The sequence below is a fragment of the Osmerus mordax genome, chromosome 8 (assembly GCF_038355195.1).
Source record: "Osmerus mordax isolate fOsmMor3 chromosome 8, fOsmMor3.pri, whole genome shotgun sequence".
Taxonomy (NCBI): Eukaryota; Metazoa; Chordata; class Actinopteri; order Osmeriformes; family Osmeridae; genus Osmerus; species Osmerus mordax.
In genome coordinates, this window is record NC_090057.1 from 14,822,948 (window position 1) to 14,846,934 (window position 23,987).

Genomic DNA, 23,987 nt, shown 5'->3' on the forward strand with positions numbered 1-23,987 from the left:
ATTGTGTTGTGTGCACAAATGTCAACAAAAAACAAATGATCAATATTATCAAGAGCAGACTGAGGAATACACAATATCATATCAAGGTCAATGTTTTATGAGGAGGGACACATAAAAGTCCTTGGTCATGTGGACATATGAAATTATAGGAAGTATATTAGAAATATAGTTACCTAACAACTCAAATTTCAAAACTATTCTAAACGTCCTATCATCAAGTCAATCGATCATCTGCCATCTCTGTCAGATGCAGTTGAGAGAAGAAGAAAAAAAAATACAGTTTAACTTACCGGTACTTCAAAACACTTTTCAAAACAAGTTTCATAATCGTTTAAATACACTGTACACTATGTAGGTCTTGATGAGGTGTGTCATTTCGAAGAGAGTCTAAGGAGAACAAATAGATTTTTCAAATCTGAAGGGATCCACCAAAATGTTAAAAATATTTGTACTGCAATTAATGGAAATAAATAATTTATTTGTATGTGTTTCTTTCATCAGATTTTATGACCATCAGTCATGTAATCAAAGTCAAAGTCAAGATTTTTTCATTTTAGCAAGATACAGTTTTGTAGCTGTTTTGTTACACAAATTAATTGTGAGGGAAAACAATAACTACCTAAAGTAGATGGTTCATTGGTCACGGGTGTGAATCTAGTTTCTAGTAAAAGAGAAGTTAACTTTAATAAAGCCAGGGTCTACCGTACTCGGTGAACCAAAACACCCACAATAAGAGATGTGGTTTTCAAACCTTTACCAGAACTAAAGAAGCATGGCCAATAGCCATACAGAAGGAGATTGAGTTCAGTGTTTTTCCGGTGGGGGTCGACTGAACTGGGTCTGAGTCACTGATCCAAAACACGATCTGATATACGATACCTGAAACTAAAAAGTACATTGTGTGTCTGTGTCCTGGTCCTTGTGTCAGCGATGGGAGATGGTGAGTGTCGGTGTCTTGATCAAACTCAGGGGCCTCTCTGTAACATCCCTGGGTCCTGTCCCCAGGTTAGTGGAGCAGTGCATCATGGGACAGCAGGGCTCGTGAGTCTGGAGGAGCTCCAGCAGGCGGTGCTGCTCCTCCGACAGAGACGCCACCTCCCTCCTCAGCTGCCGGTTCCTCTGCTCCAGACAAGCATACGCCTGGAGGAGCCATACAATCATTAGTATTTACTTTTTACACATGGTTCTCATATTTGGTCTCTAAAAAGGTAAGTGCAATCATGCAGCCACATGTAAAAAAGAAATACTCACTTAATCCAATTTATATTCATTTTTTTGTGTGTGTGAGGATAACATGAACCTGATCATTTGAACCTTAAATGACTGCCAGGAATAGCAGTTTTCAAAGACTTGTAGCTAAATCGCTCTGGATAAGAGCGTCTGCTAAATGACTAAATGTAATGTAAATGTAAATAGAAGGTCACTATAAGACAGTAGTGCAGACAGAAACTCTCCCGAATCACACAAGCACACCTCATGCAGCTCATCTGCTCTCTGTGTCTGTCTCTTTCTGCTCTTCTGGGCTGCAACTCTGTTCTTCTCTCTCCTCCTCATCCTACTGTTATCATCATAATCTGAGTTCTGGGGCAAAGACAACAGAGAAGAAGAAGATTTGATGGATAATGCAATGTGACACACACACATGCGTGTGCAGGGGGTGGTGACACCAACACACACACATGAGTGTCATTGGCAGAAGAGTGATCTGTTCAGCAAGTTTATTGGGCTCCTTAGCTGAGGAAACCCATGTAAGCATGCAGAAAACATGCAAACTCCACACAGAGAGGCTCGAGAGATAGCCCACCTGAGAGCTGTACTATTCCTCAAGCAGGAATCGAACCCAGGAAATTCTTTGTGTCAGGCGATAGCGCAAAGCACTGTACCACCAGAAAAGATACATGCAGATGCACAGTAGATGGTATTTAGCCTTGTGAGGCCCAACGTTGCAAAATTTGAGCTTTCAATGGTAGCTATCAATAAATAAATCTGTAAATGTGAGTTTTTTTAAGACCACATTTACATAGTCAAACTTTCCTTCAAGCACATCTCTTTTTTGGACTGCATTTGTCCAGATTCAAGTAAGTAAAAACCTAAATGGGTGAATTTCTAACAATGTCTACAATATGTCAATATTTAGTTATTATGGAATCCATTCATCAAATTTGATTTTGAGCTTGTTGTCTATGTAATTCTGGGTGAGGGTGGTAGTCAAATAAGCATGTGACCCTTATACTATACCTTATAAAACAAATACTGATATAAATAGCCTATGTCTTTGATAATTGACTATAACTAAATATTTGTTGGAATACACTTTTGTGGAATGTGTAAATAGGATTAGGATTCATTTGAATGTATTTAGCCTGAAAATTGTTAGCTTTTCTACCCACCACCCTATCTACTCTTTCAGGTTAACTACTCAACATGACTGTGACTGTCCTCAGGAGATGGGAGTTCACCTAACGGGGTCCCAAGCAACTCATCTGTACACCACTCACTGAATGTGTGGAAGGAACAAATCACAAATTTAACTAGAGGATGCTGCCAACACTGCAAAAAAGGACACACCAACACAATATGCAGCAAGTGTAATGTTTATCTTTGCTTTTCAGAGGAAATGAACCATCTTTGGGACTTTAGCAAATGAACATTGATGAACACGAAACTAAATTACATTTTAATAAAATATATTTTTTAATTACTATTTACAAAAAAGATGACTTTATATGATTTTGTTCTGTTATGAGGGGAAATACAACATCTGAAACTTGAAAACACATTTAGCAACTTATTTTCTATACGTGTGCTTTACAGGATTCATCTACTTACGACTTTCACAATTGGACAAAAAAAATCGCAACGTGGATGTTGGCAGCGGTTTTCTTACCTCACACTGTTGAAGTATGACGTTTTCTCCATCACTGCCCTGCATCTTGCTTGAACAGTCATTTAAGCAACGCAGTCTTCTGAATTGGAAAAATGATTGAAAAAGTCTTCACAAAGTTATGTTTAATTACGCACAGGCACAGTTCATTGTAGTCCAGGATTAAACATAGAGAAACGATAGCGCCACAGCTAAAAGTTACACAGCCAGCTGGGCTTCTCTGAAGTCACGTGACAATACCCCCCCCCCCCCGCCAACGTCAACGTGGATCAGGGTCGTAATCATAATATATATTGGGGGGGACCCCACAATATTCAAATCTGGTCAAAATGTCCCCCCCAATATATTGATATTAAAATATAAATAAAATATAAATGTGGGGAGTCAGGTGGCTGAGCGGTTAGGGAGTCGGGCTAGTAATCTGAAGGTTACCGTTTCGATTCCCGGCTGTGCCAAATTACGTATCCTTGGGCAAGGCACTTCACCCTACTTGCCTCGGGGGGGAATGTCCCTGTATTTACTGTAAATCGCTCTGGATAAGAGCGTCTGCTAAATGACTAAATGTAAATGTGCTACGCTACGAAAGGCAACAGCGCACGCTGTCCAAAAAATAACATAAAAAAGTTAATTATATTCATAACTTGAAGTTAAAATTGCCATTTTATAACTACTAGTATTACTGATACCGGTGTTCTGTACGGGAGGTGTAAGCTAACACTGGTTGGTAAGGATGAGATGAGAGTGCGCGAAGAGCAAGGGGTAGATAGCGCGAGTGTCTAGCTAAATATTCCTATAAAAGAGTGAGAAAGTTTAACAATAGTGTGGAACAGAAGATTTCAGTGATAACTTCTTTTTTTAATTTATTATTAAAACCTTTCAGGGGGGCACCCTCAGACTCCCCAGCAGAATTCGTCCCCCCCAATGTTGACTCCATGGCTACGGCCTTGACGTGGATCATTATTCTATTACTCCATAGAACGTTTATTTCTTTCATTGTTCTTCTTTTAAGCACAACTGCACAGTTTCATAGCATACAAATCAAAAGCCAATTTCTTTATCTGCATATTTAACAATTTCAAGTGTCGTTACACCATCTGCCATGCGAGGGCGCCACAGCCTCGTCGACAAGTGCATAAAGCATAATGTATCACAGAACATCTTTCGGGGTCTTTTAAACAACACACATGCAACAGTCCATACAGCTCGATAATCGGTCTGTCAATCAGGCTTTCTGACGGCAACCAGCTGTTTTTTCTGCGGAACAGCGTAACAGGCCCGTACATCAGCCTCTCCCACTCCTCTCTTGATGGCTCTTCCCGGGGGAAGGGACGGAGGTTTTGTCACAACTTCTCCGTTGGACGGGCCGATGGAGAACACTTCCCGGTGAACCTCCAGCGAGGCGGGAGTGGGTCTGACGTTCAACACCTGCCTCAGCCCCTCAGCTCTCTGCTGCAAGACCTGTTGAGACTGCACACACATAACCACACACACCCATCAATATACACACAGGTACATCAATGACTTGGGTATAGTTCAGGGCTTACACCTGACAGGGGTTGTAAATGGGAGTTAAGTGTGAACAATGAGATTCTTCCTGTCACCTTCACCATCGAGCTGGCCTGTTTGAACATCCGTTGTGCAGTAGCTGACAGATCTGACAGGATGCGCTCTGGAATAAAACAAATACACTCAGAGTTCATTCTGAAACATGTGGAGGTTCTACTCAACAATGAATTATTCCATGTGAAACTTCACACTGTGGTGCAAATATGTAGACAGCTGAAGATGAGTGTGTGTGTGTGTGTGTGTGTGGGTTCACCTTGGACTGGGTCTTTCTCCAGCTCCTGTGGCACCGCCTGCTCAAACATCCCCTACCAAAAAGATGACAATGTCAGCTATGTGCGTGAACAACATGACACCTAGTGGCTTACAGATGGTCAACCCATACAGAGTTCAACAAAATACTTGTATTGAATTGTCCACTATAATTTGACACTACAATAAGGATATATGGCTGTAGGTCACCCAATGCCAGGGACGGGAAAGATACATACAGTCCTTGTCAAAGTTTGGAAACACCGAGCCTTTTATCATTGAGAGACACATGCACCACCAGTTTTGAATTCATGAATTCAATCACTCAATCACAGTCTGTTGGGCATTTAACCTACATGTATATAATGAAATCAAATATTAAAAATGTTGCCCCATTGTGTAAATCTTTGTACTGTTAAATTGCCTAGTGTGTTGCATTTAACAATAGGAACATGCATGTGTCTCTCAAAAACAATTAAAGACTGGGTGTTTCCAAACTTTTGACAGGCACTGTACATTAGTCTACTCTAATTCTATGGACGGGACCCACCATTAGTTTCCTCTCAGCTTTCAGGGTGCGCACCACGTACGGAACTATCGCTTGGGGGTATTCACGACGTCGCCTGGCAGTCTCCACGATGCTCTCATCCAGGAGGTTGTCAAGGGAACCGCTCTCATTTTCTAGAGGAGCAAAAGAAACAGGAAAGTGAATTCCTTTACAAGTCTCTCCCATCTCTCGGACATTCGTAATACATACTGATGCACATTGCTGCAGTTCAAATCGCCACTCATCCGACTTTATATAACAATTAGTAACGAGGACAGCAGATATTGGTTGGGATGGGAACACGAAAGCTTTAGCCAATAGACTCACCGCCATCGTCTGGAGCATCCTCCCACGTCTGGCCGTTGATTAATACGTTGTCCTGAACGGCATTCTCGAAGTTCTACATATAATACAGCGTAAAACAAGGAACACCGTAGCTCAGCTCACGAAATTGGATATCTAGCTCATCTTAAGCATTGAAAGAATACACCGATCTAGACAATTTGCCAATGTAGTTAGCCAATACAACGAATAATCAACGTGCACACTAACAACTATCCCTAATATAAACAATCAATTCACCTACTGTCAACAACTCTTGCAGCAAAAGTTGCTTTGACTCTTTGGGTATCCCCGTTTGAGCATCTAATGATCTACTTAGCAGTTCTTTACATGTCTTAATTTGGTCCACAACTATATTTTTCGATGACAGTTTCACCCTTAAATACTGTTCTTTAACCATCGTTTAAACGTATCGCTTTTCGAGCTCCGAACGTAGCGCCAATATTTTGAAATAAGTAACCAGGAAGCGGAAGTTCACGTTCGTACTTTCAGCTGTAGATGTCTGGAAGAAACAGCAAATACATTCTAAAGGTTCCGCTACAGTACTCTGAATGTAACCCTTGCGAAAAACAGGCATGCACTGTTGACAAATTTCCAGAAAACTAAATATGTTTAATTTCCAGTGGATTCTGGTTTTGTTGACTGTCACTGCCACATGTCAGCCCACCAATTTGCGGAGGTAGGTTGTTGCCTGAAAAGATTGCTAGTGCAGAGTGCATCGTATCAATTGACTTAAGTAGAAAGACTGTTCAACGAGGTTGCCCATTTTTAAGGGTCACATTACCCAGCATAAAAATAATAGTTTTCTTCTTTGCATGATTAAGATGATGTGATCAAGAGGACTATCGAGGTAATATCATGATTTCAAAATGTAATGCGATAACCTTTACAATAATTGTCAACTGTTTTGGCTATAAACGTTTTTTGCATTTGACAGTTCTCCTGTCATATTTTTATCAGGCTGTAGTCCAGAATTTAATCTCAGTTACAGAGGAGGCCAGCGAGTTTGAGAGGGTTATCCAGCTGTCGAAAAATTCTGTCTGACAGTCAATTGCAAGACCGACAATATTGTGATTTATGGTAGGCGTTTATTTTTCTGGTGGATCATAGTACAGAATGTTTCTACCAGATAGGGCTCCATAGTCACTGGATAAATAATGTCAAAAGGTTTCCAGGACACCCAGCAGCTTTCTGACGGCAGGTATATTTTTAGTAGAGAGATCGTTTTCTGGTTGTGTAGTAAGATGAGACAAAAGCAAACTATTTTCCAAAAATGTTCTCTCTGAGTTTAGTCTTATCACTGTTTTCCTAGATACCCAGACCTGGTGGCCCCATGTGTTGGAGTCCATCCTATCCAGGGCTGGGGGACCACAGAACAGCGTAGCACCACAGTCCAGGTAGGAAGACTCAACTGTTTATTTTTCCACAGGTTGTAGAGGTGATTCGGAAAGCCAATCAGTGAGGAATAAAATACTTCTCAAGCTACTGCTCTAGGATATTTTCAGCTGGTTAAGGTGATATAGCTTGAACTGATCAATGCTGTACTGTTGGCATAAGAGTGAAGAGATAGGCAGAAACCTTGTTTTACAGATTATAACAACGCTATACACAGAGTTACTATAACTCATGTGTTTGTGTGTTCTGGGGTAATTATTCCCCCTAGTCAGTATTTTCTGGGGTTATATTCCTCCTAGTCTATATTCTGGGGTAACTATTCATCCTAGTCAGTATTCTGCTGTAAAATCTTTCCTGGCAGTATTCTGGGGTAATCTTTCCCCTGTCTATATTCTGTGGTAAATATTCCTCCTTGTTAGCATCCTGGGGTAACTATTACTCATAGTCAGTGTCCTTTGGTAGCTATTCCACTTAATCAGTTCTACATTTACATTTAGTCATTTAGCAGACGCTCTTATCCAGAGCGACTTACAGTAAGTACAGGGACATTCTCCCCGAGGCAAGTAGGGTGAAGTGCCTTGCCCAGGACACAACGTCATTTTGCACAGCCGGGAATCGAACCAGCAACCTTCGGATTACTAGCCCAATTCCCTAACCGCTCAGCCACCTGACTCCCAGTTCTGGGGTAACTATTGCTCTCAGACCATTTTCTGGGGTAACTATTGCTCCTTGTCAATGTTCTGGGGTAACTATTCCTCCTAGTCAGTGTTCTGGGGTAACTATTCCTCCTAATAAAACATTACTGACTGGTTTACAGTAACTGTATGATGTGAACCTTTATGTGTATGTGATCCTTTCAATGAAAGGTGATGCCAAAGAAAATTAATTAATCCTGGATAAAAAATAATTTAAATCTATTCTACTTATTCTATTATATCTGATGTTCTGGGGGTAACTATTACTCAGCTGTTTCAAACAGACTTCACAGCCTGTTGTTGTCACAGGATCTGGAGCCTGCTCTGCCACTGTTCTACACATACAGAGATGACATTGTAGCCATGGGGGAGGTAGGCCTGTGTGAGTGCGTGTGTTTGTGTGTGAGAGAGGTGCTGTGCATTTTACATTGTTACATTTTACTGTCACTAATTCTTCTACTAAGTCTTTCTCTGGTGTAAGTCTAGAACTTCGCCCTATAACATGCTTTAATAAAGTTGGAAAAACCTAAACTTGATGATGTTAGTGATCATGTTACAAGATCCAGTAAAAACTGACCTTGTCTGCATCCAGTAAACACACACATGTGTCCCACCTCGGGGTCAATAACCTACAGGGGCTGTATTCACAGAACATTTTATCTCACCACTAAGAGTTCTCCTAAATAGCAGTAAAAGTTCTTAGCTCAGAGTTTCCTCCTAAAACATGTTCACAAGGTGCTGAGACCAACTTTTACTAAGGAATGGGGAGAAATCTTAAGCTAAGACAAAGGGCGGGGTTGACCTTGTTGCTATGGACTTGTGCTGATCAGCTCTGCAATGTTTTCTCTGGAGTTACAAAAGATTCGGGAAATCTGGAAACATTCAATTATTGTCCCCGTCGGTAAGTGTACAAAACCAAAGTCCTTAAATGATTTTAGACCGGTAGCACTTACATCTTTACTTATGAAGGTTTTAGAGAAGGTGGGACGGGCTGTTAGGCAGAGGATCCAGCAGATGAGTTGGAGTCCATCCCATGTGTTGGAGTCCATCCTATCCAGGGATGGGGGACCACAGAACAGCGTAGCACCACAGTCCAGGTAGGAAGACTCAATTGTTTATTTTTCCACAGATTGTAGAGGTGGTTCGGAAAGCCAATCTCGTGAGGACTACAATACTTCTCAAGCTACTGCTCTAGGGTATGTTCAGCTGGTTAAGGTGATAGAGCTTGAACTGATCAATGTTGTACTGTTGGCATAAGAGTGAAGAGATAGGCAGAAACCTTGTTTTACAGATTATAACAATGGTATACACAGAGTTACTATAACTCATGTGTTTGTGTGTTTTGGGGTAAATATTCTGGTGGATATAATGGTTCTGCCCCACGGCCCAGCAGAGAGAGGGACAGCTGTCTGATTTCACCCGACAGCTCCAGATAGCCAAGGAGATGGACCTGCCTGTGTAAGTACCCACATTCAGATCTGTTTACTGGGGCTGCTGTTGGTGTTGGGTTCAGAGAGTTGGGTGACATGTCAAGACATAAGAGCTGTTATTGTGAAGTATAACCAGGCTGAGCACTGAATGTCTTTCTGAAACTGCATCAGCATATCTAGCGTGTCCTTGACACGGTTCAATTTTTCCTCCAATACAGCTGGCTGTACCTTATCTGTCTCCCCTCAGGAATGTACACTCTAGATCAGCTGCAAAGGTCACCATAGCCACTCTTAAGGAGCAAGGTAAATGCCTCAAACATCAGACTAAACAACATTTAGATTGTAGACCAAATCACTGTCAGGGGCGCTTAACTAATAACACAATCTTTTCTTGTGTCACTAGTTGAATGGGTTGTGATTTATATAATAGACTGTACTTCACGGTTCCTAGATTTTGGTCTTATGAAACACACATGTTGGGCAGAAAGAGGGGAGGGAATGGGAGGGAGGGTTGATGTTGTGAGGGGGTGGTCAGTAAGCGATACCGCTTACCGACCTGCTTTCTGAAGTCTTGTTGGTTGGGCTGTCCTTCTCAGGTGTCAGCCGAGCTCTGTTGCATAACTTTGCAGGGCGTCCCTCCGTGGCCCTGGAGGACCTCTTCCCCCACCCCTGTGGTTGCTAACACACAGGTGGGTCGGCAACCACACTCGCAATCAGAATAGGATGAAAGGAAGGAAGGAAGCAAGGAGGGAGGGAGTGAGGGAGGTAAGAAACAAACAAACAAACATATTAACGAACACATTTCCTTTCATCACCTTAGAATAGAAATGTAATATTTCTCCAGTGTTGGACACACACACAGTAGCCAGGTGTTGGAATGAAACCCATTAGGTGGACAGTCAATGAAGGAATGGCTGGAGTTTCAACAATGTCTCCTTGTTCCCTTACCTCCGTGTCTCTGCCTTCTTCTCAAAACACAGTGCTAGTACTTAATGATAGGCCATGGTAAGGTGATAAACACATTTCTGGAATCTCTTCAGGAATGGAATGACTACGTTCAGTTGAGTTCTGGGTTTTATAATTAGGCCTATTTAGCAATATGCAGACTGGAGAGTTTAACAAACAACTCAACATAAAAATGCCCACGGTGGTACTGGCAAAGTCTCTTTCAGGCATGAAGGTCAGGGGATGGTGTTTATAGTTGATAGAGAAAAACTAAGATAACATACAGCCAATTGATGTTTGTTATTATAGGCAGGAGGATACTACATCAGACATGTGACTGTCATCGGAATATAGTAGTTTCCGTTTATATGAATGGATAATAAAACATAATATATTGATATTGAACAGATGCTGTTCAGAAGCTTATCTACTGATTGTGATCAACATTAGCACAGTGGAAATCCCATTCTTCCACAAAAGATACCTCAGGTCTTAACCTTCAATGCAGTCTGTGAACAAGGTGGAATTGCACTGACAAACTGTTAGGAGTTAGTTCTTTCAGCCATTCCCTCTGCTGTCTTACAAACGAGGAATGTTGTCACTGATCAGGTCCATGTAGCTTTTATAAGTTTGTATTCAGGCATGGGACATAGCCAGGCATTAAACACAAGGACCCTGGTCATATAATATTTTACTGTGACTGAAACAGCTTAGGATGTATTTCTGTGGAAACATATAGCTGTAGTTTTGAACATGGTCACAATAAAAAAAGAAATGTCCTAGACCTTCTGTACTGAACCTTACCCCTGTTATCATTTTTCTTGTATAACCATGTCACAATGGTATGTAAATAACAAACTAACTTGTGTCATACTCTTCACACTGTGTTAGACCAGATACGGTGTTACTGCTTTGCTTATGTGTTATTATATGCTATAATTGATAGAACAGATTGTGCCTGACCCTGTCTGATAAGAGACACTTATTCACAAAGTAGCCTATATACCAAAAAAGCTCCTATTACTGTGCAGTACTCTATTACTGGAAAGAACAAATGTGTACTCCCATGCAAGGGCGAGTCAGGGTTAGGGAGTCAGGTGGCTGAGCGGTTAGGAAATCGGGCTAGTAATCTAAAGGTTGCCAGTTCGATTCCCGGCCGTGTCAAATGACGTTGTGTCCTTGGGCAAGGCACTTCACCCTACTTTGCCTCGGGGGAATGTCCCTGTACTTACTGTAAGTCGCTCTGGATAAGAGCGTCTGCCAAATGACTAAATGTAAAATGTAATGTAAGGGCGCCGCTAGGATTTCTGGGCCCCCTGGCTAAATTATACTCTGAGCTCCAAAATTGAAATCATACAGGAATGTATGGGGTTCTGCTGGGCCCCCTGTCTGACCAGGGCCCTTAGAATCATCCTAATCCCCCCCCATTACAGTGCCCCAGCTCCCATGTCATAACTGTTTATACTGTCTTATATCAGAAAGACAAGCTTATCAAGCAGATTTCTCTGGAACACATCTGCCTGGAGATTGACTCCCCTGCTCTGGGATTCGACAAACAGGTAGGTTTAGACACACGTCTGCCCTGGAACCACAAATGGGACTAGTTTAGCCTAATGGAATGGTGCATGTCCTGTACTGAGACTGGAGGTTTGGGCTGCAGTTCCATCAAGGCCTATGTGTTTGTTTGGACTGAAGTGTTGGCCTGTGTCTGCAAAGCTGTTTTTATAAAAATGAGCATCAACATCATTGTCTTCAGAGAACTTCACAATCTCTTCATCTCTCACTACAGATGAGGAATGAGCCTTGTCCGTTTGTCAGGTGAATACATAGCCCAGGTGAAGGGCCTGGTGCCTCAGACTGTCCAGCAGGCCACGTCACACAACGCTCTCATGCTCTTCCAGAAGATCAGGACCCACACTCAAAAGGTAGCGGAGTCCGTTTAAAACGACCCTCCTGTAATATGTAGGCCTAATCCTGTAATATGACTAAAATGTTGTATCCTACAGGCTATTTATACAATTAAATTAAATACTCCAAAAGCAAGGTGAAAACGATCATTGTAAATTGTGGTTTATTTAAGAAATATTCCAGGCAAAGTGTATGGAATGTCAATCAATAATTCAAACCAGGTGCGCTTTGTCTGAAAAGTAGGGAAAATAAATAAACGTTTCAATCCGAGAAAAAAACTACATCATAATGTATATTAAAAATAGTTTTAACACACACAACGTCCTTATGGCGTAATAGGATGCTTACTGCTCTCCTCGAAGTGTTTTCTTTCCCGGTGTTTGTTAGAATGTCCTACACAGGAGGTTCGCTGCTCGGTCGACTTGAAGTCGCATGTTTCCTGCAGGTGACAGCCAAAATGTCTCCTCTCAGCGCCTTGCCAGGGACTATATGCCTCCACCCGACACCAAGGCTCTCTCCTCATGTTCAACTCAAACCATGCCTCCTTTTTGAATTGTGCCATGTTTAGGACTAAGGTTTTTTCAAGTAGCCTACCGACCAGTGGTCAAAGAAAACACGCATGAGCGTCTTTTTGTGGCGTCTTGTTTCCATGGATTCAGAAACATGAGAGCTATGGGTTATAGGCTACTGACTAAATGAGTGTGGGTGTGTGCAGTATAGAGCGATATCATTGTGCCGGTATTCTGTCGATTTGTCGTGGATTTTCCTACCATTGTGCAAAACTACAAGGCAAACCATATGCATCAGTGCACCCTTGTCCGACAATTGGACAGGTGTTGTGACGAAATCCGACTCCCTGCCGAAATATATCCTGCTCGTGAACACGCACACACTTGCTTGTGGAGATGTTATTATTCAGTTCGTTCAAAATGTAAGCAACGTGATGCAATGTTGCTCTTACGTGATAGCGTTATTTATTGTCCTTATACTGTCCCCATTTTGTGCAGTAAAAATTACGTTTTCCGCATTTTATAGAATAGAAAATAATCTTGTTTGTTCGCGTTTGAAAGACGTGTAATGTGCTACTAGTCTATAAATACTTATAATACATAAACAAAATTAAAATATTAACCACGGCTTATATTTGAACGAGCAGAGGAGTTAGAGGCAGGGGGTCGGTTTTCGGCACAGCACCGGCTTGGCCGCTTGGGCACACACAAATGGAACACGAGCAATACCATGAATATGTCCGTCATTACAATTTAAATGTGGTAAAAATAATTTCATTATTATGTAAGTGTTGAGACAATAACATTAGACATAGGGCCTAAACCTACTACACAAAGTCAACATTCTCAATCCTGGATCCTGATTTAACCCAAACCATACACCGAAAGTAGAGCTACAATAAAAGACAACTCGTAGAGGGTGCAGAAACGTGTTTTATTTCCTAATCAGCCCCTCATACTAGAGTGATTGTAACCGACCACGGAGATTAGGATTACGGATAGATAGGCTAATTCCATGGCTCCTTAACGCCTTCTTTTCTTGGACTGGTTTATGATAGGCTACACATTCCCAAACTACGAACTAGTAAAACTACTTAGGCCTATTTATGTCAGGGAAGTATTCATTAATAAAAATATATGTTAAGTTCGCTATGTTTTCCGATGAGAAGTTATAAAACTGCTTTGGTGAGGTGACTCGTCATGTCAGTTTGCAGTAACTTAAACTATCTAAATATTTTATTTAGATACTTTACTGAATGCGTCTTTGCAAAACAGTGTGGGGTGCCGGTGTCCTATAATTTTGCTACCGATCATAAAGTAGTTAGGCCTACTACCCCTGGCGCATAGCAATGTTAAGGTTATGATTATGGTAGCAAAATCGGTTAAGGGAGAAATATTTTGATGCATTGAATTCGGTGGTGTTTAAATTACAATATTAGGTAGGCCATTCAATGCCTCTTAAAATTCGAAATTTGTCACTGATTTGTTTCCATACACTGCGATCTGATTGGTCGGCATCATCGCAGTGCCATCAGCGTGCGGTACTAGGCTAGCCCTTCCCTGCCCCTCATGCATCCGAGGCAGGGAAGCAGGCGGTACGCGCACTCAACGAATAGATCATAAAACTGACAAAGAGATCGGACAAGAATCAGCCCATTGACAGTTAACACTTGTATTTTCAATTGGAGAAATACATACTTCAGTCATGTCAATTGTATATTGTATGGTCTAGCTAGCCTACTTTACTTATAACGTACTTCCTCAATCGGCTACGCTGTCTTTCGGATTTGGCGTCGGCGCAGCATCACCATCATGGTGGCTGGGGAACTCGTTCAGGAGCATCTGCGCTGTGACAACGCACCTGACGAAATATACATAGTTTGCAAGGCGCCGGTGACCAACGGAGGAGCCGCTGACCGTGAACAATATCCTGAAATATTGAATGGAGCCGCGAGTCTTTACGGACTAGACTCGAAAGCGCTCGAACAGGAGATCCCCCCTGATGAGAAAGGGGCGATGCTTCCCGGCGAAGAGAAATGCCTCGAAACAAAGCTCTACTCAAGGCGGTTCGCTGTCCTGGCCGTTTTTAGTCTTTACTCGCTCGTCAATGCGTTTCAGTGGATCCAGTACAGTATCATCTCAAACATATTCACCCACTTTTACGGCGTGACCAGCAACAAAATCGACTTGTTGTCCATCGTCTACATGGTGACCTACGTCCCTCTTATTTTCCCAGCTTCGTGGCTTCTGGATAAGAAGGGGCTTAAACTCACTGCTCTAATCGGCGCAGGGCTGAACTGCATCGGAGCGTGGCTGAAGTGCGCCAGCGTTCGCCCCGACCTATTTGGTGTCACGATGACGGCGCAGATCATCTGCTCCGTAGCACAGGTGTTTATCCTCGGGCTGCCTTCGAGGATTGCCTCGGTGTGGTTCGGGCCGAAAGAGGTGTCCACGGCATGCGCCACGGCAGTGCTTGGTAACCAGGTGGGCAGGCTAATTAGCAGTGGGAAAGCATACTGTGTTTCATTTTTTCTATGGTTCAATCCATTCTTTTTTTCCCCATTGTCTGTACTAAATGTATTGTGTTATAGCGTACTAAAACTGTTCTTGTATACTATGTTTAATATTTTTTACTTTATTTAGTAAAACAACAAAGGCCATTTAGTGCAAGTTATTTCTACTTTGCATGTATACAAACGCAGAAATGAATCAACAACAGAACTAGGCTACCACAGAAATGGAGTCGGTTACAATATTTTATTTTACCTATCTGCTAGGCTAGGAGTTATATCTGTGTACAACCAAATAACAACTTGACACTGCAAAACGTGGCCATACTTTTTGTCCTGTACTGATTTTTGTTGCTTGTTGTGTTGCAGTTGGGGACGGCCATAGGGTTTCTGCTCCCCCCTGTCCTGGTACCCAACACAGCGGACAACTTAGAGCTGATGGGTCACAACATCAGCATCATGTTCTATGGTACCGCAGCTGTCTCTACCCTGCTTTTAGTACTGACGGTCATAGGTAAGCAGGGCATCAAGCTTTTCCACTAAGGTCCTTTCGGCTGTGACAGATCTTAAAAGATAGAGATGACTGAGACTGGAATAGCAGGTCAAATGGGCTGCTCATTCCAGGAAAAAAAACTAAACGGCCCTATACATTGAAAATGACTTCATAATGCTAGTGAAGGGGTCATTGACCTATGGTTAACGTCCGTAGTGCTAGGTGAACAGTGTTCTGTCTTTAATTTTTTCAGCCAGTAGGATAGTGTTACATGATTAATATCTAGGCGTTCCTTTCATTGTTTCAGGTGAGGAGAGCCGTGACTTACATGGACCAGTTGTGTTCATCAAGCCAGACTTCTCCCCATAGTAGTTGAATGTAGTCTCTCTCACTCTGTGTGTGCGGACATGTTGGCATGTGGACATATGAATACACTGTAACTGTCGTTTCTATAGTACAGTTGTTCTATAGACACAGCCAGCCACAGCACTCAGCTTGTATACAATATGCTCTATATAAATACTAACCATGCCTGTATAGGTAAGGGAGACGGTGTGATGGGGGTGTATGTGTATAGAAGAGAGACAGTGCTGTCATAAACACAGCGCTCGTGAAACAGTGAAGGGAAAACGTGACCTGTTCGCAGAAGACATACTCTCCTGTAAACCACAAAGTGACCTGAAAACATGTCCGTGGTGTTCCCATGTGTTTAGGTTAATCACAATCACCTCCTCCAGAGATGGAGAAGAGACAGATGAAACTTTCCTTCACCAATGCCATGACACTGCCTCTGTGTGCCCCCCTCCCTCTCACCCCCCCAGTGATGAAGGACCACCCCCCCCTACCCCCCAGCCATGCCCAGGCAGTGTTGCCCGACGGTCCCCCCGAGGACTACTCCTACAAACGCTCCATAGTCAACCTGTTCAGGAACAAGGCCTTCATCCTGCTCCTCATTAGCTATGGTAAGACCAGAGGGGACAGACAGCTCCAGTTGTTTCCCCTTTGACAATAGCTTTCATGTAAATAAGAAAGTAAATTGAAAATTGAATTGATGATTTAAAGACTTAATTATCATTGTATAGCTTTGCATACAACAAAATAAGGAGTGCTCTTCCAGTTGGCGCATTATACAAAGAAACAGCATAAAAACTAAAGTCTTACCTAATAGATAATATTAAACTATTAACTGTTATCAATAATAATAATAATAATAAAACATTATTTTCTATAGCACCTTCAAAAGTTGCATCTCAAAGCGCTTTACAACATAAATGAAAAGACAATGAACATAAAGGAAGACAGAACATACAATAAATACATGTTTTTATAACAATTTGTAAAATGTGTTTCTTGCGTGGGGTTTCATATTTTTTGTTTGTTTTGGTTGTCCTCTCCCTGCAGGCATCATGACAGGCTCCTTCTACTCTGTCTCCACCCTGCTCAATCAGATGATCATGTCCTGTTACGAGGTGTGAGATGCAAACCGGATCTGTTCAAACAGATATGGAAGGATATTGTTTGTGAATGTTTTGACTATGTAAATACACCAGGGGAGACTGAGGCTGAGGACGTGGGTTACAAGAAAACGTCTGAGTGAGATAGGGTGACGGATAGAGCGAGAGAGAGGGAGATAGGGTTGCAAAGGGGCGGAAAGTTTCTGGTAATTTTTTTTTTGCAAAAGCATATAACAGGGAACTTCAATGTAGTTGAGAACAAGACTATGCACGCCTAGCTCAGCTGGACCTTGAATGCAGCTGGTTGGGAACATTGTCTGCCAGAAACATAAACGTAAAACGTTCTGTTGTTTTTGAACGTCTTTGTCATCAGTGTTGCATCTGAACGTTTCAGCCCTATGCCTGGCAAGTGTGAGAGCGCCAAGAGCGGTATTGCAGACAGATAGAGATTTCAATTATAGCTCGCAACATATTGAAAGGCATTTTTGGAGCTGTGAACTTAGTTAAATTTAATTTGAATTATGAACTATGAACTGAACTAGTTAATTTAAAAATTTGTGAACAATGAACTGAACTAGTTCATGTAGAATGTGAACTTTCCCAACACTGTTTGTCATTACCTAGCATATTGATTACTTGGTAAACTGAAGCCATGTTCATTTTAATACTAAGTTTATTTGTATACAGTAGACTAACTATTTACAGCAGTGAGAGTAGGATGTATGTATATGTCCACACAAAAGTTGTATTATAAATGTTTGCATGCATGTCTGCTTATGACAAGGTAAATACAGTTAAATTACCCCAAAATGTCCAATTAAATCCTGTTAATTCCCATATATTCCCGTTAATTTCCGTGGAAAGTTTCCAACTTTGAATATTCCCGGAATTTTGCAACCCTAGAGGGAGATGATGCCAGCAGTGTTTAAATAAGAGTTAAAATCCTGGCTGGATGTGAGTCTTTTGTCTGGTCGGTCGTCATTAGCCAGCGTTCACGCATGCCTGCTACCCAGACTAGGAATGGGAGCGATAACTACTTTGGCAGACTGGGATAACTCTCTCTCTCTCTTGCTCTTTGTGTTCAAATGTCAGATGAATAAGTCTTAATTGTCCTCCCATCAGTCTGCCTGTAAATCCTCAGCAGTATAAACACACGCACACACATTTCACACATCAGGAGTAACATTTTTTACTGTACAATCCCATTTACGTTAATTCAGTTAGAGTAAGCTTTTATCCAAAGCTACTAAACAAACAGTGCATATAGTCAGTGCAGTAGTGAATCAAAGTTAGGACATTTTGAGTGTTTTACAAGACACAGTACCATAACAGCATCTCAGAAACAATATGGTATCATGTTGCAGATGCAGTCTGTGTTACAGGACAGCTGGGGCTGGGCTTGTTACACCCACTAAAGAAATATTCAGTCCCCATGGAAACCCTGTCAATCTTAACAAACCTCTCTCTGCTCTACACCCCTCCCTCCGTTCTATGCCCCCTCCCCAGAACCAGGAACTCAATGCAGGCAGGATCGGACTGACCCTGGTGGTGGCTGGGATCGTGGGCTCCATCATCTGTGGTCTATGGCTGGACTACAGCAAGGCATTCAAGTATGGGCCAATCACACACACGCAGTGTATCTTCAGATGCAGCGTCATGTTCCAAAACTGATGTGGTATGACACAGTTCTCTGGAGCAACCAAGAGGCCCATCCATGTATTACACGGCCAAGCCGACTTGCCAGTCTATGTTCGGTCCTAACCACGTGCGCCTGTGTGTGTGTTTTTTTTGCATGTGTGTGTGTGCTATGTTCCTGTGTGTGTGTGTGTGTGTATCCAGGATGACCACTCTGCTAGTGTACGTGTTCTCCTTCATGGGCATGTTGGTGTTCACCTTCACTCTGGACCTCAACAACATCTACATAGTGTTTGTCAACGCCGGTGTGCTGGGGTGAGTAAGATCACTTTGTTACAGACCCAACACACACACATCCACTAAGGTTTTCCTTATCAATGTTGTGTAAAATAAATAAATAGTAATATCTTATTATTATATAAATGAATAAGTCTATTATTATAAAACTAAATCTGAGGTCCGGGGACCTCGGAAACCGATGGAGTGCTTACTCCGGGTAGAGTTCTTATCCAAAGTGAAGGAGTTCAAGTACCTCGGGGTCTTGTTCACAAGTGAGGGGAGAATTGGGGCAGAGAATTGAGCGGGAGGTTGGCTGGATAATCGGGGCAGCGGGGGCAGGATTGCATTTGCTTTATCACACCGTTGTCACGAAAAGAGAGCTGAGCCGGAAGTCAAAGCTCTCGATCTACCGGTCAATTTTCATTCCTACCCTCACCTATGGTCATGAAGGCTGGGTCATGACCAAAAGAACTAAGTCGCGAGTACAAGCATCCAAAATGGGTTTCCGCAGGAGGGTGGCTGGCGTCTCCCTTAGAGATAAGGTGAGGAGCTCAGTTATCCGTGAGGAGATGGGAGTACAGCCGCTGCTCCTTTACTTCGAAAGGAGCCAGTTGTGGTGGTTTGGGCACCTGGTAAGGATGCCCCTTGGGCGTTCCAGGCACGTCCAGCTGGGAGGAGGCCTCGGGGAAGACCCAGGACTAGGTGGAGAGATTATATCTCCACACTGGCCTGGAACGCCTCGGGGTCCCTCAGTCGAAGCTGGTTAATGTGGCTCAGGATAGAGAAGTTTGGGGCCCCCTTCTGGAGCTGCTGCCCTCGCAACCCGACTCCGGGTAAGCAGTTGCTGATGGATGGATGGATAAATGAATTAACTCGTATATAATTTAGAATTTTGTTAACATTTTTAAAGCACCTACTGCAAATCTTTTGGGATGGCTTGAATAGGTAAGGAGCCAAGTTAAAGTTCAGCTTTGAGAATGGAAACTTCAGAGACATAGGCCCAAGATTGCTCAAAACAAATGGAACGCCATGTCAGTTGACAAACATTGCATTGATCTGAAAACTACAAAACACCCATTTACCGTCCATCCATGTTCCTTCTCAGGTTCTTCATGACAGGCTACCTGCCTCTCGGGTTCGAGTTTGGGGTGGAGATCACCTACCCCGAATCTGAGGGCACTTCCTCCGGTCTGCTCAACGCCTTCGCACAGGTACAGCGTCAAAGAGGATGAGGACAATTGTTATTAATAACGATGATCCTACTTATCACTCACATTTAAATTCATTGAATTGTAATTTGTTAATCTCTGTCACTGTTTATGACATCGTTCTTACAAATAATTGTATACTTTTGAATGTGTACACACCACGCCAAAGGAGCTGCTCTATCCACGCGTCTTGTGACTGGTTGTCTCTCCTGTCTGGCAGGTGTTTGGGATTATTTTCACTCTGATCCAGGGGAGGCTCACCACAGATTATAATCCCCTTTATGGGAACCTCTTCCTGTGTGCGTGGATGTTACTGGGAATATTTCTCACAGGTAAACTGTGCGTGTGCGTATAGGTGAGAGAGAGAGCGAGAGAGAGAGAGAGAGAGAGAGAGAGAGAGAGAGAGAGAGAGAGAGAGAATACTATTTGATTGGAAATACTCCTCACAGGTTAGGCATGTGTATGTGAGAGAGAGGCAGAAAAGGAGCACGGTAATATACAGTACTGTGCAGAAGTCTTGGGCACCCACAATGTTTAACATGAATATTGTTTTGTATATGAATTTGTTTGTCTTCTGTCTGTTCCGTCACCACTGTATCTCTTTCCTGTTTTCTCAGCCTTAATCAAATCCGAGCTGAAACGAAACAACGTCAACATGGGGGTCGAATCCAAAGGCATTACGGCGGTACGTCACATGACCCCTCTCTCTCCTTCAAATCATGCGTTCTACTCAGCCCCTAGCACTGACCTCTGTTAATTATCCACCCCCACATGTACACACACAGGACTCAATAGAGGCTGTTCAGTTCCAGATCACTTTAATCACCTGGCACATGACCATGGCACCAGGCACCTGGCCATTTAAAACCTCACATCCAGCCACAGTTTACCTCTACTTTAGCTGTGAGGAGTTCCAGTTGTACAGTGTGCTCTGTAGCTCTGGGAATCCCAGGGCAGAGGTGGCAGCAAGAAGTGGTTAAATACCTCCTCACAGGCACTAAGATACTCTTCCCCATGGCTATGCAAGTATAATCAGCCTGTGATAAATCACCCTGGTGGTGGAAAGAGCTGGTCTCCTTGGTGGGAGCGGGTGGAGGTGTTGACAGCCAGGCTAGTTTCCTGGGGTTGGGGTCTGGTTGAAGCCAGTCTTGTCTCCTATGCTCCAGGTTCCTACTGAGTGCCCTTCCGACGAAACTACCCCGAACGGCGCCATGATGAAGCCCTCTGTAAGCTTCTCTCATGAGACCTCACTGTAACCGCGACAACAGGATGGATATGGGATTCTACACGTCAACGTTTTCCAGAGCAAACCGGAGGAACCTTTTCAGTCAGGCCCCGTTTTCTAGTTCTTTCTAGAGCAATATGCTTCCCTCTCTCCTTGTCTCCTGCCTCTCACACCCTACAGAACCACTGCTCTATGGTCTTACCCTGTAGTCACTACCACCACAACCATACTCCCTAGACTGTACTGACTAGCCTCTTATTCCCTAGGCCAGGGGTTTTCAAACTTTATAATCTGCTTAACCCATTCAAAATAATATAGTCCACCACTTACCCCCATCTGATATAGTCATAATATAGAATATATATGTATATATGGTACAATAATGTGATAAAAACAACAAAACAATGACCTAACTATTTGAAACATTTAATGTAATTACACTGCTCTCCTGCTCCATCCTTTGCCAATGTACCAGTCTTTAGCGAACGATGCATATTTTTACTCTTAAACTCTGAAAACTCTTCAGCTTTCACAATAGGCATACAGAGCATAGTGGCTTGTAAAAAAATAGTTAAATCAGTCTGCAAGGCAGAACTTTGGCTTTTAATTGGTCATGCATTTAAAATTAACCAATAATCGGGTAATTGCAAAAACAACACTTCACGATTGGATGGTACAAACACACAGGAGGAGGGATTAGACCTCCACTAAGTCGGCCTGCCCAGTTGTTACCTAACATATTTAAATATGGCATTTGTTAAAAACGTGTGCACTGAACATTGGTAGTCAGCACGCAATTGAAACAATCATCAATGCATCTGAAGTTTTAGAAAAAAGAGATATTAAACATTTATTAGATTGCCAAATGATAGTAAATACAATTCATTGTGCGCCATTACAGATTTTTATACCGCAGTTTGAAAACCGATGCCCTAGGCCTATTATTTAGCCCTGTATTGCCTAAGCCTTACTTTCCAGCACCTTACTCTCTAGCCTCTACTCTCTAGCCTCTACTCCCTTGCCTCTACTCCCTAGACTCTACTCCCTAAACTCTACTCCCTACACTCTACTCCTTACACTCTACTCCCTAGACTCTACTCCCTAGACTCTACTCCCTAAACTCTACTCCCTAGACTCTACTCCCTAGACTCTACTCCCTAAACTACTCCCTACACTCTACTCCCTACACTCTACTCCCTAAACTCTACTCCCTAGACTGTACTCCCTAAACTCTACTCCCTAGACCCTATTCCTCAGACTCTACTCCATATACTCTTTTATACGTGTGCTGTATAATGTACTGCTGGCTGTTTCTGCAATCCAAGTCCTTTTCCATTTTACTATGGCTGTGTGTGGAAATAATGATGATACCTGCTGTACATTACAGTCCTGTACATTACATAGAGTAGGAAGGTATGGGGTTTGGGTTAGTGGTGTTACTACTATACTTCTACTACTATACTATACTAAATGCTGTGTTCACATGTTTTGCCGTTGTCCAGTACAATTGAACAGTATTCATTATGCTGCTGGCAGAGAGAGACCTCTGCCTCACCAAATAGCTCTCAGTTCACCAATTTAGGGTTAGAGCACACAAACATGCACAAACAACATTCATGTTTTCTACTCAATGCATGCTGTTTGAATGTGAAACTGTGTCAAGTGTGGTACACTGTGAGAAAAAGACTGCACCTTTGAATTATTAAAGGGACAGTTCACCCCCAAATCAGAAATATATATGTTTTTATATATACTTACCTGTAGTGCCATTTATCGATCTAGATTGTTTGGGTGCGAGTTGCCGAGTTTTGGAGGTATTGACCGTGGAGATGTCTGCCTTCTCTCGACTATAATGGAACTAGATTGGGCTAGTCTTGGGGTGCTGAAAGTGCCACAAAAAATACATATAAGATGGATAACTAGTACTACAGGTAAGAGGGAAAAGCTGTATTTTACATTTTTGGGTGAACTGTCCCTTTGAGAAGACTCCATCTGTTGCTGTCTAAATTCTAACATCAGTGTCGCTGAGTGGTTATTTGTGGAACTGCACCACATAGTGAGGGAATGAAGCACAACCGGGAATAAATAAAATGGAAATAATATGGTTTAAAACCGAAGCACATAATATACAATCCGTATATTACAGTTTACAAGGCATTTAAAAAATGTTCTCTGGATTCCCATCACCTGTGAAAATGTGATGTGGACTATGAGGTTTTAATCACCCATGTTATATCGTTTTCTTGTTAGAATTGAGAGCTCTGTCATTGGATTTGCTATTCGCATCGAAGTTATTTTTATTTATTTATTAAAATATTGATGGATTCTGAATTCCAGTATAGCATCATTTTGTAAATAATTTTTTTACACAAAAAAGTTATTCATTAACTAATGCATTTCTATTTTGTCTGAAGGAAGAACTATGGCTAACATTTTTTTGATAACATATGTTAGCCTACTGCTTTTTATAATTGTACCCTTGCTGTGCTCAACGATGAGGTGCTCTGATATGTGAAACAAATGTAGGTGCAAAACATGTTCCTTCGAAACCACAGTTTTTACCGCATGTAGCCTAATTGGCTGGTTTGGAAATCTGCTGTTGCACATGATTTCATGTCCTACTCTGTAAACAAAGTTTTTTTATTTAATAAATCGGGTTTTAGTTTCAGTGGGCAACTAGTTGTCGGCAGAAACGTTGAAACAAAGGCTATGT

At 42.2% G+C, this 23,987-nt stretch overlaps 3 protein-coding genes across 5 annotated transcripts; 1 reads left to right on the forward strand and 2 right to left on the reverse strand.

Moving 5' to 3' along the window:
* Positions 1–709: 709 nt before the first annotated feature.
* On the reverse strand, positions 710–3,842 carry batf3 (basic leucine zipper transcription factor, ATF-like 3). The gene is made up of 4 exons (XM_067242463.1): positions 3,814–3,842; positions 2,888–2,966; positions 1,474–1,581; positions 710–1,140 (listed from the first exon to the last, which is right to left on the reverse strand). Exons 1-4 carry the CDS (start codon positions 3,840–3,842, stop codon positions 925–927), a joined length of 432 nt encoding a protein of 143 aa, XP_067098564.1. The 3' UTR covers positions 710–924.
* On the reverse strand, positions 3,740–11,059 carry nsl1 (NSL1 component of MIS12 kinetochore complex). Of its 3 annotated transcripts, XM_067241256.1 has the most exons (7): positions 9,665–11,059; positions 8,632–8,923; positions 5,574–5,646; positions 5,250–5,380; positions 4,704–4,755; positions 4,486–4,553; positions 3,740–4,351 (listed from the first exon to the last, which is right to left on the reverse strand). In XM_067241256.1, the coding sequence occupies exons 2-7, from the start codon at positions 8,725–8,727 to the stop codon at positions 4,103–4,105; spliced, it is 669 nt and encodes a 222-aa protein (XP_067097357.1). In that variant the 5' UTR covers positions 8,728–8,923; positions 9,665–11,059; the 3' UTR covers positions 3,740–4,102. The 3 variants fall into 3 exon arrangements, with proteins under 3 accessions (XP_067097357.1, XP_067097359.1, XP_067097356.1); XM_067241258.1 differs by lacking the exon at positions 9,665–11,059 and having other exon boundaries at positions 8,632–9,656; XM_067241255.1 differs by lacking the exons at positions 8,632–8,923; positions 9,665–11,059 and adding an exon at positions 5,833–5,992.
* Positions 9,766–23,950, forward strand: flvcr1 (FLVCR choline and heme transporter 1). Its single transcript, XM_067241253.1, is given in 13 exon segments — positions 9,766–9,873; positions 11,532–11,612; positions 11,843–11,856; positions 11,858–11,978; positions 15,350–15,494; positions 16,295–16,435; positions 16,875–16,942; positions 18,434–18,537; positions 18,767–18,877; positions 19,947–20,052; positions 20,270–20,381; positions 20,667–20,734; positions 21,216–23,950. Coding segments are annotated over 13 exon segments (1,203 nt in total). The 5' UTR covers positions 9,766–9,831; the 3' UTR covers positions 21,306–23,950.
* The last annotated feature ends 37 nt before the right edge of the window (positions 23,951–23,987 follow it).